The following is a 14,397-nucleotide window of genomic DNA, read 5'->3' as shown; positions in this document are numbered from 1 at the left end:
GACACACCGTGTTAGATCCTAGATCATAAACGCTAGCTGCACTTCAGCCGGGAGTGCCTGCACTTAACGAGCCGGTGTTTTTTGGGTCTTTTCCTAAAACTTTTTTTCATATCATAGCCGTGGAGCTAATGTGAGCTAATGTGGCTAATTCTGTAAACGTCACCAAGATGGACGTATCCCCCCCAACGTTACATCAATGCCCTTTTTGGGTAAGAGGAAATGAGGAGGAGCCAAAGTCTGACAAGATGGCGGCTTCCAGAGGCGAATATGATTGGATGAAGTTGAGAGAACGGGCCCCGGCAGAGAGGCTACGTCCATTTTTTATACAGTCTATGGATGAAACTGGTGTGTTTGGACCTTGTATTGCACATGCTACATATTTTTCATTCCAGTTAAGATCAAATGCAAATCCATATGAGAGTCAAATGATAGCAGACTGTGGACATTTCCTAGCAGGTGTGGCAGGCATCAGGTATCGAACTCTCTTCCAGAAGCGTGAGTTCCAAGCAGCAGCGCTGCGCGAACCCTCCGGCCACCTGACGGGGGCGCTCTTGAGAATTAGATGCTGCAAGCCAGCAGGAAGGTGAGTGTATCCTTGTGGCCCAGTGTCTCCCAGCTGGATCAGAATCACACTCATTTCTCTCTGGAGCAGTGCATGGTGGAGCCCCACCTGGAAAATGATCAATAACATTTTGTTTTAAGTAAGTTGTCAAGTATTGAATGTTTTGGGCCTTCATATCTAAAATTCTCCATTGTATGTCGAGATATCAAATGAGGATTAACACTATAGATCAAGATTCCTACCTGCCAGTCAAACCCTCCTATCTCTGAGTTTTGGACTGGGGCAGGACACTGGTCTGAGCTCTCTGGCGCTGATCCTGAACCCGGGGTGAGGATGACCATCAGCCTCCTGCTCTGCTTCATGCGGTCCTCCACCAGCTCCAGGCGGTCTGTGGGGACAGACAAAATACGTTTCCAGAGGGCTGTAAGGGAACCTTTCAGAGAAGTTCGCCATGTTGGTTCTTCACTCTGATTCCACTGTTTTTAATTACAATTTTACAATGTTTTAACCCTGTAAATTAGTTCTAAAACCACCATCTGGAGCAAAAAATGAGAAGAATGAAAGAAGTAAGAAGGGAAGAAGACGAAAGAAATGTAGTAGGGTGTGAGAGTGAGAAGGAAAATGTAAAAGATATAAATAAAAGAAGAAGAAGAAGAATTCCTTTATTTGTCCTGTTATGGGTAAATTCAATTTTCACTCTATCATTATTTTTCATGTTACACACACACAGGCCCGAAATACACACACATATGCACAGACAGGACCTATATACATGCAATTAATGGAGAGATGTCAGAGCGATGGGGCTGCCAGTGACCGGCGCCCCGAGCAGTTGGGGGTTCGTAGCCTTGCTCAACAGCACCTCGGCAGTGCCAGGAGATGACCCTCCGGTTCCCAGCCAAGTCACCTATGGACTGAGCTACTGCCGCCCCATAATGCCTTAATTCCAATAATGACATCATAGTATGTCGTAGATCGTTGTATAAAACAATTTGGAGAGAATTAATCAATTGTGCAGACCACATGAACGACATTAATAAAAAAGTAAGGCAAAAACTCTGGCCTTTTAGAGGTTGTATCCTTATTTGTGTCCAGAATGACAAAAAATACTTCTGACCTTCCCCGGGTATGTCATCCCTCCCGTGGATGAAGAGTCGATATCCGCACTTTTCCTCGAGGACGGAGGGCAAAATATTTGTGACGAACTGACAGAGCATGTCCTCTGTGGCCTTGTCCAGGCTCTGCATTTGGTAAACAACGTAAGCGTCGTACACCCTCGAATCTGGGAAATACAAACAACATTCATTGACGCTCACATACTGGAGTTCAGCCTTGGGACTGAAAGTGTATTTGGCTTTATTTTCAGGCCTGTGAGGGAGAATTTGTTATGTAATTCAATGAGCAACATTCCCAACCATATCCTCCAAGTGTGGCTATCGTTAACGGTAAACAAACGTCACTGCGGATCTACGCAGACACCTTGGAAATACAAACAAATTTGCATTATGCTTCACAAACTGCTTTTCGTTCAAGACTTCAGTTTTTTTTAACTTTCTTATGAAATCATTATGAGCTAATGCAGACGTGTCACCACACCCTGACTGCTATAAATTGTTGTGAACCTTAATGTACAATGAAGCACAAAGAGTTCCTGAATACAGCGCTGCGGTCGGTGAAACTACCATGGTCAAACAAAGGCTAACTTCAACCCATATGGTTTTTGTGCGGTGGTGGCCGACACATGCAAGAAAGAAGTTGTCTCATTGACTCAAAAACAATTTGTAACTGCTCACATAATCTCCCTGACTCATCGTGGTTGGTGGTTGCTTGTTGCAAGTCTCTCTTGAGCTGACTAAAGAGCCGTCCACACCACATAACTACAACTGTCAGAGCCCCACGTGCCCCTTGTCTTCTGCATGACGGTGTTTCCTAAATGCCATTAATTAACTCACAGAGACAGTGATTGTGTTTACTATTTTAAAGACTTTGTATAATCTGCACACAAACAGGACGGTGGGGGAAGGGGGTGTTATTCGGGCAGAATTAAGGAGAAAACATAAAAGTTTATATTTTTTTGTAAGATCACTAAACCCCCATCCTTTGACTTCTAATTCCTCCATTGCTAATATATACATATATACATATATATATATATATATATATATATATATATGTATGTATGTCCCTTACCTTTATTGTATGTGCTTAGTGGAAAGTAGGGTCTAAACAAGAGAGCGAGGTCGATGGCGAAGTACTTGACCAGCAAGGCGGCGAACACACAGAAGAACAACACACACACTGCTCCAATGACCAGTGGGATTATTGACTCTGGAAACCAAACAAAGATCACATCAGCAAGTATCGCCTGAGTGGCCAAAGCCTGGTATAGTCGTACTATACTATACTATACTATGATCTGGTCACTGACCTCGCTTTAAAGTTAAAGTGACAGACACCTCTTCGTACAAGCCCGAGGCGATGCATTTGAATTCAGTCTTGAAATCCTTAGCGGACACTTTTTCAATGGTCAGGATTGCAGTGGAGATGGTGTTCTTTGAAGGGTTCTCGTTGACTCTAACAAAAGGACACAAAGTGAAGTGGTTCTCATCGCAGCCAAAATATATAAATATAGTTTTTTCGCACTTGAATGAGTGCATTTCATCAGGCTTACGTTACAGTGGTTTGATTGTATCCATCGGTCTGCAAAAGGATCCCACCAACATGCCACCTGGCCCCGCAGTGTTCTTTGATGTTAGTCCCACAGAAAACCGAGCAGTTCAGCTTGATCCCAATGCCTGTTAGAAAGAACAAGTTTTCATATTAGATTAGAAATTACCAATGAATATTTCTGGGTGAGCAGAATCGTCATGCACCTGTAAAGGCTGCTTTAAAAACTGGACAAAATCAAGTTGTAAAGTGAGGTTTCCAAATGTGATGAATATTTATTTCAGCCAAAATCATTATTACTGACTATAATGTTACAAACTAACTTTGGTTTTTGTCATCGTGAGGTTACAGCTGAATAAATATACTGGAACATTTTATGTATAATAAACAGTAGGATTCAAGCGCCTAATCATCCATGGAAGAAATCAGTCTAGTCAATGATGAATGATTGGGTTACACTACATATAGATATTCATTGGGTTCATTTATTAAGTCTCAAACTCAGCCTCTTAGTTAGCAGCTGCTGTAAGTTATATATATATATATATATATATATATATATGCTTAGTTCACTATGAGCCTAAATTGGAGGCTCTGCCATTTATTTATTTATTGGCATGGTGAGTTCAAATCATGATGATTTTTGGTTCACGTTGAAAAACTCCCTGTTTCTCATCTCAGGACAAGTCAACAAGAGTTCACAGTTTGTAGAAACGGGGTTTCTGGAAAAGGTCACTGGACACTCCTTTGGCAGACACTTTTGTCCAGAGTGAGTCATAATGAGTGCATTTAACGCCCAAAGGAACAAGAACTAGCTAACGCCAAAGAAAGCAAATAATTGCACAGTTAGTTGGTCGGTTACTTTGGTCAGAACCAGAAAATATCTGGAAACTCTTCAAATAGGTAGGAAATTAATTAAATCAGGGTCCTCAGAGGTTATCCCTGAGTTTCCCTGCAGTACCGCCAGCAGGTCAAAGTCTTTAGAATTATATAGTGAAATATCTCAACATTTTCTAACAACACAGGCAATTACGTAACCCTGATGATGAATTCTGCTGACTTTAGTGATCTGCAAATGTCTCAACTAACACTGGATGGATTGCCATGAAGATGTAGCGTCTCTTGGACTGTACCTTAAAAACTTGCTTGGCTTGACTTTAGTGGGGATGTCAGTCCTAATACTTCCAGGTACAGTCGATACCTTCCTGATTCTGATTCTTTTAAAAGATCTCGATTGATAGTAACCCAAGTATCAACAATTGATTCATCAAAAATGCAGCACAACTCTAACAATACACAGATATCTCACTGAAAAGCAACACCAATACAATGAGGCCCAATAATGCCTAGCAACTATGCTTCGATCTAGATCTACGCATCAATTTAATGATCAATGATCCGATATCACTAATGCAAATTCCTACGTCATCTTATTTTGAAATGGGCATATGGTATTGTCTCATAGCGATCACAGACTTGCATTGATTCTAAATCGTATCGTGGCAGATTGTCCGGATTCCTGTGTCTGCCAGCCTCTTCTTTTCCTTTTGTGCTTGTGGGTGTCTCTGTCTGTCTGTTGTTCCCTGCATGTGTCTCCCATCTCGGTGTGTGTCTGTCTGGAGCTGGTAGGCGTGGTTCCACCCAGCCGTATCCAGTTCCACTGATGACCTGCCATGCTGCTTAAAAGGCCGGATGTGGGACACATTCGGCGCCAGACCGTTTTCCTCATTTGCGTGGTAACTTCCCGCCGGTTGCCTCCCGTACTTTGTTTGTTTGAACCTTCGCTCTTCGTAGTTTGTTTGTCAACCTTTGTTTCTTTGTTCCCCTTTTGTTTTAGTTTCCCGCGATCCCGTTTCTGTCTACCCTCGACCGCCTCGTCACGTTTTGTTTGTTTGTTTCCCCTGTTTTTGGATTCCCTTGTTTTCTTTGTTATTAAATATTAATTTATACCATTCTGATTCACCGTTCACGACACAGATGCTGTGAGTTCAGCAAATATCGTTGTCCAGAGAGTTTATATGATATCGTATTGTGATTAGCAGACTTAATAATGACCTACCTTCATCAGCAGACTGTTCTTTGTTGAGCGGAGAGATGATCTCTAACTTACGGAAGGCAACTGGTTCTGCAGGCAAGCAAAAACAAAACACAACTATGAGTGGTCCTGTACTTTCTCTTCCACTTACGACAGTCACATCCCAATCGAATGACCCTGATCAATTATTTTTTACTTGATACACAAATAATTGTACCAACTGTATCTTGAAGTTATTCTCACACAAAGGATGTACAAAATATTTCTAATAGTTTTTACATGTTTCCTCTCTATATTAGTTAGCTTGTGACACAACATATTAGATTGTATCAACTGTATTTGTGAAATGTTGCAGCAGTACGAATGGTGAAGTTTTCACTTACTGCTGTACATACTGAAGATACAATCGCTTAGTGTGTATTGGCTGGTATATCAGATGGGTCCCAAAACACAAGATTGACGCCCAGGGGACCATTGCTTTTGTGTCCCAGAAGTACTAAGCCAAACCTCACCCTTTTTTCTAATGCTATCCAAGTCATTTGAATGCCTAACGCTAACCGTCACCTTTTGTTGCCTAAACTTAACTGGTCAGGTAACAGTAGTTTGGTGCCTTAACCTAACCATTGGGGTCAAATTCTGGGTGCCGTTTCATGCGGTTAAATAGAACATCATATTTTGTAAGATATAATTTATGTGCATAAGATATCGTATGAACCTGTTGATGAGAATATGTTGAAATATTTGTGTTTGTGTTGTTTTTACTATGACACTGACATTTTGGCGTGCTGCCTTGCAGAGCAGTATGACGATAAAGTTTCTTATCTTATCTTTTTTATCTAAACAAAACCATCTGAATAAGCAAAGTGATGCATCGTTTCTATCACTAGGCTTTTACACTTAACATAGTGTAGCAAACATTGATAGTCGATTATTTGCAGAACAGAGAAGCGTCACAGAAAGAAGTGCAAAGATTCAGGATTCAAAGCTTTATTGTCACAGTAAATGCACAGAAACACTCTTTAATAAGGCAACAATAGTGCAAATTGTCGTGTAAAATCCAACATGGGCTTGTATAGTACATTAAGATATGCAATACAATAAGTGCAATGGTTAAGGGGCACAAACAGGTGATCTCTTTTTCAGTCTGGCTCTCGTAAGCCTCCCAACGTGTTTAAATGCAACACAAAATGTCGCTGTAGCCCTTTAACAAACATTCATGTCTGTGTGATATATTGCAGTAGCAAATTAAAAACAAGTTTATGTATATAGGGATAGATAGGTAAGGATGCAATAGAGTGAGAGAGAGAGTGGAGCTGGTCACCAGTTTTACAGCCTGTGCAAAATAAACGTGGATGGTGATCCTGCACTTCACACTGTCCTTGTTGGGGCTGTGTCGGGCCATTTATGGTAAAATGAGCCCTTTCATCTAGATGTTCTGCAGAGATGGGAGGGCCGTCGCCTTGATGCCCATGGCTGTCTTCACTACGGTCTGCGACGAGCGAGGGGTTTTGACCTTGTTGCGCTTTCTTGACACTGGTATGAACAGTCCAAGATGTCAAATTGAAGTAAATTACAGTCAGTGGAACATAAACCCAATTCACTTTTAACGATCAACATAACTCTGCCTACATCTGTTGTGGGACTGCAGTCAAATTAAAGATATTTGGATTGGCACAACAAGTGAAAGGCCACACTATTACAGCCATTATGTAAGGCCACAAAGATGGTTATAGTGAGAAACTGAATTGCTTCAAATACACCAACTCAGAAAGAACCAATCACAGTTGGAACAGGAGTGATTTAGTTTGGAAAAGTTGCTTTCAGCCTGAAAAATAATGAGACAGAACACGCTGAAACACGGGCACCAGTGGAAAACGACTTAATGTCAAAACAAAGGAAGAACAGGAAACATAAAAGGGGAGATCGGGGAGATTTTTCCTAATTTTCTGATTCTGGTTGTTGCCTTCCTTTCCTGTCTGTGCTGTTCCTCAGTATTAACGTCAGTACCTGCTGCTTTCCATTGACGGGAAAGTAACAATGTGACTGATATTGTTTGGGTGCTTGTTTAAAGTGTTGATTTAGATTTGTATATTGGTTCTTTGGAACCTTTATATTTAGTGTGCATATGATTTTTGAGCAAAATCACAATCTGGATTAAGTAGCATGAGTTTGTGGCTGCAATAGACCATTTGTGTATGTTTGCATGCTACTGGTAATCTTTTAATTTCCCAAACACAGATAAGAAGACGTTGGATCAGATATTCATTTCTGAATGTTCACTGTTGACAAATGTTGGCAATATGAGCTTGGTAACGTCAGCTAAACCAGTTAGCCAAAAGATCCTACGTGTCGATGATTGTGCAATTTTATGTGGAAGTTTTATTCTGAACATATTTCAAAAAGCAAAATATCACTAATGAATATCAGAGTGTGCATTAAAGCATCAACCATGTAGCCACTGAATCCTTTTCACACACTTACCTTTATAATCGTCATTTGAGCATTACACTCAGGAGACATAAGATTTCAGATCTTTCTGCTAAGCATGTCTTCGGTGACAGTGGTCTCTATGTTCACACTATTGTGAGAAAACAGCACTAAAGCTAAATGGTCGGCAGAGCTTTAAAGCTTTAAAATATACCGACATATCCGCAATCGCAACTTGTCAAATGGCCGCTTGGTCGTCATTTTTTTAACGCGTTGTTATCTTTTCGAGGCAACAAAGCTACTTGGTTAGGTTTATTAAAAGATGGTGGTTAGGGGCGGCTGTGGCTCAGTGATAGAGTGGGTCGTTCTCCATTCGAGAGAGCGGTAGTTCGATCCCCAGCAGCGGTTCGATCCCCAGCTCCCCCGGTCCATATGTCAAAGTGTCCTTGGGCATGACACTGAACTCTGACTTGCTCCCCTTGCTGTGCATGGGTGTGTAAATGTGGTGTGAATGGTTATATGGTCTGTAGATGTCCACTGCCATCAGTGTGCATGTCTGTGTGAATGGGTGAATGTGACAAGTAGTGTGAGAGCACCTTGAGTAGTCAGAAGACTAGAAAGGTGCTATATAAGTACAAGTCCATCGACCATTTACCACGTCCGATAGGGTCAAAATAAATGTGTATGTTACAACGTATGTAACTTAACCTACCGATGTGAAGTATGTAACCCTAATTAAAATAAGTCAATGCCGACATTGGACACAAATAGTAGTCTTGTGTGTTTATTTGACCCATTCATCCGCCCCTATCTGCTCCCTACACTACAGTCAGCTGACTGACAAGCTGATCTCCTGTGCTCCTTTTGATTCCCACTACCTCAACTAAAGATGAATAAAAACGTAAAAAAGGCTCATTCACCTTTAACTTTCAGCATCATGGAGGCTGACGAGACGTACTCCTTGTTGTTGTGTGTCCAGGTACAGAGGCAAGAGTAGATGCCCTGGTCATCTTTGGAAGCCTTTTCAATCCGCAGGTCAGCTTCATGGTGACCCTGAAGGGCAATGTTGTCCTGCAGCGAACAAACATAAGGAGGAGCAAGATAATTAAAAGAGACCACATGCTTTAATTACCCCAAAAAACCTGAAAAATCGAAAATGGTCATTTTATACACTGCCACTGACAATAGCTTCATTAGCTTCAAATGTCAATATAGCATGCGTAACTGAACTGGATGCAGAAAAAAGAAAAAGTATATCCCTGAATGTAAATTTAATGCAATTTAACAAACTGTGCTTTTACTGTAGCTAAATTTATCCACAAATTGAGGAGAAATTAACAACATTGGCAACCAAGATTACAGGTTAACATGTGAGTTTATGTAGCATTCAGTGGAGTTGTAACATTCAGAACGGGTGTGACACCAGTGTCAGTGTACCCACAAGTACCTTTGTCCAGGAGAAATTTCCTTTCAACATTTTACATGTGCGGTGGACGGAATCTGGACATGGGACCTTTTTGTTCCGGTGAGAGTTTTCGATCGCACCGTAGAGGAGTTTGCTGTCTATTGTCGGGCTTGCTTTGACGACGTCCACTTTTAAATGATAGTTGGAGCACTCTCCTGATGCGTCCGTGTGCCTGGAAAAAAATGCGCAAGAAGGTCTCGGTGATTCAGATCAGGAAACGTATTAACAGATCATCTCAGTGGGAAAAAACTGTATTTGCCAAAAGATCATGAATTTGAGCTTATATTTGCAACAACGTTCATTTCATAATCATTTATGTCAGGCAGCTTTCATTACAATAGCATTTGCACACAAAAAACGTCAACATTTGAATGCAATTTGTTCCTGAAAAGGAGTGGGAAGAAGAAAAAATCTTATGTATCCCCCACCCCTTTTTCTCATCAAGTGTCTTAAACAGAATGTGTGATGTCCCTTCCTGAATTTATGCAAATTAATGTAAATAAACAAAAACACACAAACAACACCTTACATAATGTTTAGGTAGCTGATCCACTTGAAGTCACTTAGAATTATTATTGTACTTTTATATTCGATCATAATGGCGTTTAGGGTGCGACACGGTGAGGTGGTGGTTAGCACTGTCACCTCACAGCGAGAGGGTTCCTGGTTCGAATCCCGGCTACGGCCCTTCTGTGTGGAGTTTGCATGTTCTCCCCGTGTGGGTTTTCTCCGGGTTCTCCGGTTTCCTCCCACAGTCCAAAGACGTGCAGGTGTTTCTAAATTGCCCGTAGGTGTGAATGGTTGTCTGTCTCTGTTTGTCTCTATGTGTCCTGCGATAGACTGGCGTCCTGTCCAGGGTGGACCCCGCCTCACGCCTGATGTCAGCTGGGATCGGCTTCGGCCCCCCGCGACCCCGACAGGGACAAGCGGTTGAAGATGAATGAATGATAATGGCGTTTAGCAAAGCAAGATGATGATAAACAAATAAACAAAAAAGCAATACATATGAATGTAGGAGGTAACCCTCCTTATCCATATTGTGACCAAATAAAGCGTTTGCATAGTAATTTAAAATCTGTGGATGCTTTGGCATTGCTTGAGCTGGATATCCAGCATATTCCATAGCTTCACACCTCCGTACCGTCACGTTTTATAGAGACACATATTCTTACCGGGCAATGTACTCGCCAGTGTTCTCAGTGTTGAGGTTTAAGAAAAAGAGTGCTCCGTCGTGGTAATGCACGTTCTTGTTCTCGTCAGTGGTGATGTTCTCAATCTGGGGCTTAGTTTTGTACCATGCGATGTCTTCACCGGGGAGGCTGCTGTTTGACAGAATGTAGGGCACAAAATGAAACGCCTCCCCTTCAAGAAGACTGTATGACTCCGGGTCCCAGTCCTCACATTGGTTCTCGGCTGTATCTGAAAATGGAGAAGACGATAGGTATAATGTCGATGGAGATAAAAGTGAAAAGCACAATGTAATTAATTCCTGGATATGTAAATGTGCGGGTAGTTACAATTACAATCTCCAACAGCCGCAGTAATGATTCTGAGCAAAGAGTTTAAAAATGCCAAAAAGAAGAAGGATTTTGTAATACATGAAAGCAGGTGATGGAATAAGATGATGATGGTAAAAATCTGTAGTTATGTAGTGAAGTAATGAATAGAAGAAGCCACTATGTGTGAGTTCTAATCCGAGTTTCTCTGTTTTGTTAGCCAGCCTGGCTAACAAAACAGCCGTAACGCGTGTGCGGGTTGATGCATGTGGCCATGAAAAAAAACTAGTATTTTAAGTACAGCTCTTTTTAAATTCACTCCTGCATCTTTTAATGCTAATGTTGTCACCAAATCACGCCCGATGTGAGCTGGGATCGGCTCCAGCCCCCCAGCGACCCCGATAGGGACAAGTGGCTGAAGATGGATGGATGGTAGTCACCAAAGATATCCCACTCTTTACATGCATGCAGGTTTTAGTGTACACAACGATGTGGGATTCATTTAAATAGATGGATTGTTATAATATTCTAAGTGTTATTTAACCTTATGAGATCCCATTGAGACCTCACATAAATATTGACATTATTTAACATGTACAGGACAAATATTTATTAACTATATAATGAAAAAGTGTTTAGATTTTTGCTGCCCTTATTTTATTTTGTTGACAATAAATCCCATCAAAATAACAGAACCAACAATCTGTCTCTCAATACTCGTGTGACACTCAACCCCAAGCCTTTTGGTTCCTACTGAAGGCATGAAACCTTGAAAAATACTGTATATATTATTTAATACTGTATATAGAGTTTCACTTCTAAAAAAGTCATTCCTTCAAACAGCTGGGCACCGCAGTTTTATTAGAAGTCGTAACAAAAAAACTTGCATTTGGAACGATTTTCAGCGATGGATTAATAAATATTTGGTGCTCTAGTGTGTGTGTGTGTGTGTGTGTGTGTGTGTGTGTGTGTGTGTGTGTGTGTGTGTGTGTGTGTGTGTGTGTGTGTGTGTGTGTGTGTGTGTGTGTGTGTGTGTGTGTGTGTGTGTGTGTGTGTGTGTGTGTGTGTGTGTGTGTGTGTGTGTGTGTGTGTGTGTGTGTGTGTGTGTGCGTGCGTGCGTGCGTGAGAGGTGTGTGTGTGGGTTCATGTATTGAAGGAATATGGCACCCTTGTGTGGTTTGTTTATGTGTTTTGAATAGTTTTTGTTGACATGAGAATAATATATGTAAGCTTTTGTCAGCAAAAAAGTAATTGTTTGTTAGATTCAATCACTGTTGGTTTTGGTCTTTTTGTGTGATTTTTGTGAGATGCTTCTAACTAAATAATGCAAAACACAGACACAGGCCGACAGAAAACCATTATATTCTGGCCTTGTCTCCTCCTCCTCCCCATGGTAACATTTATAACACTCAGTATGTTCATGCCACGGCCCTCGATTAATATATCTTTCAGTGGTGACTTCAACTTACAGCTGCACAAACAGATCCATAAATGCACTATTCATCATAATGTACTGTATACTCATAATGTAGTGTTTGTACCTGAATAAGCGGGTATGGTCATCACCATGAAGACGAGGAAGAGAAGGCGGGAAGCATCCATTTTCTGAGAGACACAGAGTACATTCAAAGTTAATTGAATAATTCACATGGAACGTGTGTTAACTGTACAAATGATCTTATTCAGTCAGCCTCGCAGGAGCCTCTGACGACAAAGCTGCTTCCTGAAACTGCCTCTGAGCGTCCTGTCCCCCACGCACACAAAACGACACGATCAAGACGGTTTCAAACTAAGCTTTGAAGGAAGTTCTTATAAAAGGCCACACAGGATATTTAAAATCTTTGTGGGACTGGAAGGGATATAAAATACACAGATGATATGCACCTGGCAAGACTTGAACACAGGATGTCTTAGTCCAATGGAACATACACCTTCTGGCTCTAGGCCCCAAATTAATTAATTCATCATCTTTCTTTCATCTTCAACCTCTTGTCCCTGTCTGGGTCTGGAGCCAATCCCAGCTAACATCGGACGTGAGGCGGGGTACAACCTGGACGGGACGCCAGTCTATCACAGGACACATAGAGACAAACAGAGACAGACAACCATTCACACCTACGGGCAATTTAGAGTCATCAATCAACCTAACACATGCACGTCTTTGGACTGTGGGAGGAAACCGGAGAACCCGGAGAAAACCCACGCAGACACGGGGAGAACATGCAAACTCCTGATGATTCGAACCAGGAACCCTCTTGCTGTGAAGCGACAGTGCTAACCACCACACCACCGTGTTGCCACAATTAATTAATTAATGAAGACTAAGAATTTAGTTTAACGTATCCACATAAAACGTTTCATAAAAGCTTACGTAAAAGATTTAAGAGACAATTTTTCACCTGCACAAGCCCCTGCAGTGCAGAACCAGTAACAGCAGAGACAAAACTTCTTGGTTAGATTGAGGGAGAGATGGTGGTTTGGGTTACATCGGGCCATGGACAACCATCTATTAGTGAAAACCCTGTTTGTTTGACTCGTCCATCCACCCCGACCTCCTTCCTATGTGGACTTTGTCACGATTTACTTTATATCACATCACCTGACCAACCTTCCTATAATAAGTCCAAGTGCAAATGGTCTGATTAGTCGCAGACTAACCACAGATTTATCTTTTTCAAATTTAAAACGTTTTGTTTTTAGTGTTTTTTTGACACCTAATCCTTTAGCCCTGCAAAATGTGAAGTGATGTCTTCAGTTGGCTCCTTTTGTCCAGATAAAATTCAGTTGACAGCATGATGAGACAAGGACGAGCAGCAGAGCGACACATTTTGATGCTTTTTTTGAAATTGAGGAAACGACTTAAACATCTCCCATGTCATAGTTCCTTAGCTTTAGGAAAGTATTTAATTGATTTCATCAGGACACAGATATCGTGCACAGTTTGTGTTTGAGCTCATTTGTTTTAGTGATTAAAACAGCAACACAAAAATAAGAAACAAGTCACTCCATGAGAATCAAAAGCTTGACTCTGCTGTATTACTCTGGGTTAACTTTTGCACAACTGTTGCACGGAGGAGAGGTCATGAAAAAGTATAAAAGTGATCTCTCAATTAAGGTTTTGTTTTCTTCGTACATTGCTGTATTTCTGTTTTGTGCGTGAGTGACCCAAGGATGTGACACCGACACAAATTCACCTGAAAGTGAATTCTCACAGTGTGGAAAAAAGAGGCCCAGTTAAGGAAGTTAAGGAAACTAACAACTAGGAACTATATTCAAGTTCTGTGTTGCATTTTTGTCTCAGTCTCACTCTATCTGGTTTAACGTAGCCAATCAAATTGGAGTTTGCCTAAAGACTTGCTCCGTCGAGTGAAAAATACGTCGTATGAGTGAGAAATTACAAGTAGTTACAAGTGTCCAGCATGCAGCAGCCGTTTGCACTTGTGCCTTGGAAAATGTGATGTTCTAAAACAGTATCTGCACAGGATCTTATCTCCTCTACAGCAAGTTCCTGCTGATATGACTGAGAAACTGCAGGTTCAGCACGACAATTTCCTCTGAAGACATCAGAAACTTGAGATAACCTTTAAGAGTCGTCCTCTTCATTTTAGATTTAAGGAAAAACTGATCTGCACTCAATTAAGTCACGTGTTTTAGAAAGCAGCTGCCTAAATACATATCCAGCCACATTGGTATTCACTTAAAGACTTTTTACTGCTCACCAAAGTTCACTTTCTCTCTCTCTCTC

The 14,397-nt window shown here is 41.3% G+C and overlaps 1 protein-coding gene across 1 annotated transcript; it reads right to left on the bottom strand.

The window, feature by feature from the left end:
* Positions 1-421: 421 nt before the first annotated feature.
* On the bottom strand, positions 422-12,254 carry LOC310952465 (interleukin-1 receptor-like 1; the record flags this gene model as incomplete). Its single annotated transcript, XM_083921081.1, has 11 exons — positions 422-670; positions 805-950; positions 1,680-1,844; positions 2,753-2,890; positions 2,991-3,136; positions 3,234-3,357; positions 5,289-5,354; positions 8,612-8,762; positions 9,139-9,328; positions 10,329-10,575; positions 12,194-12,254. 11 exons carry the CDS (start codon positions 12,252-12,254, stop codon positions 422-424), a joined length of 1,683 nt encoding a protein of 560 aa, XP_083777207.1.
* Positions 12,255-14,397: the final 2,143 nt, after the last annotated feature.

The sequence above is a fragment of the Echiichthys vipera genome (assembly GCF_963691815.1).
Source record: "Echiichthys vipera genome assembly, chromosome: 10".
In the NCBI taxonomy this organism is placed as follows: Eukaryota; Metazoa; Chordata; class Actinopteri; order Perciformes; family Trachinidae; genus Echiichthys; species Echiichthys vipera.
The sequence above is the reverse complement of the archived record's forward strand: the minus strand, read 5'-3'. Positions and strand labels throughout refer to the sequence as shown.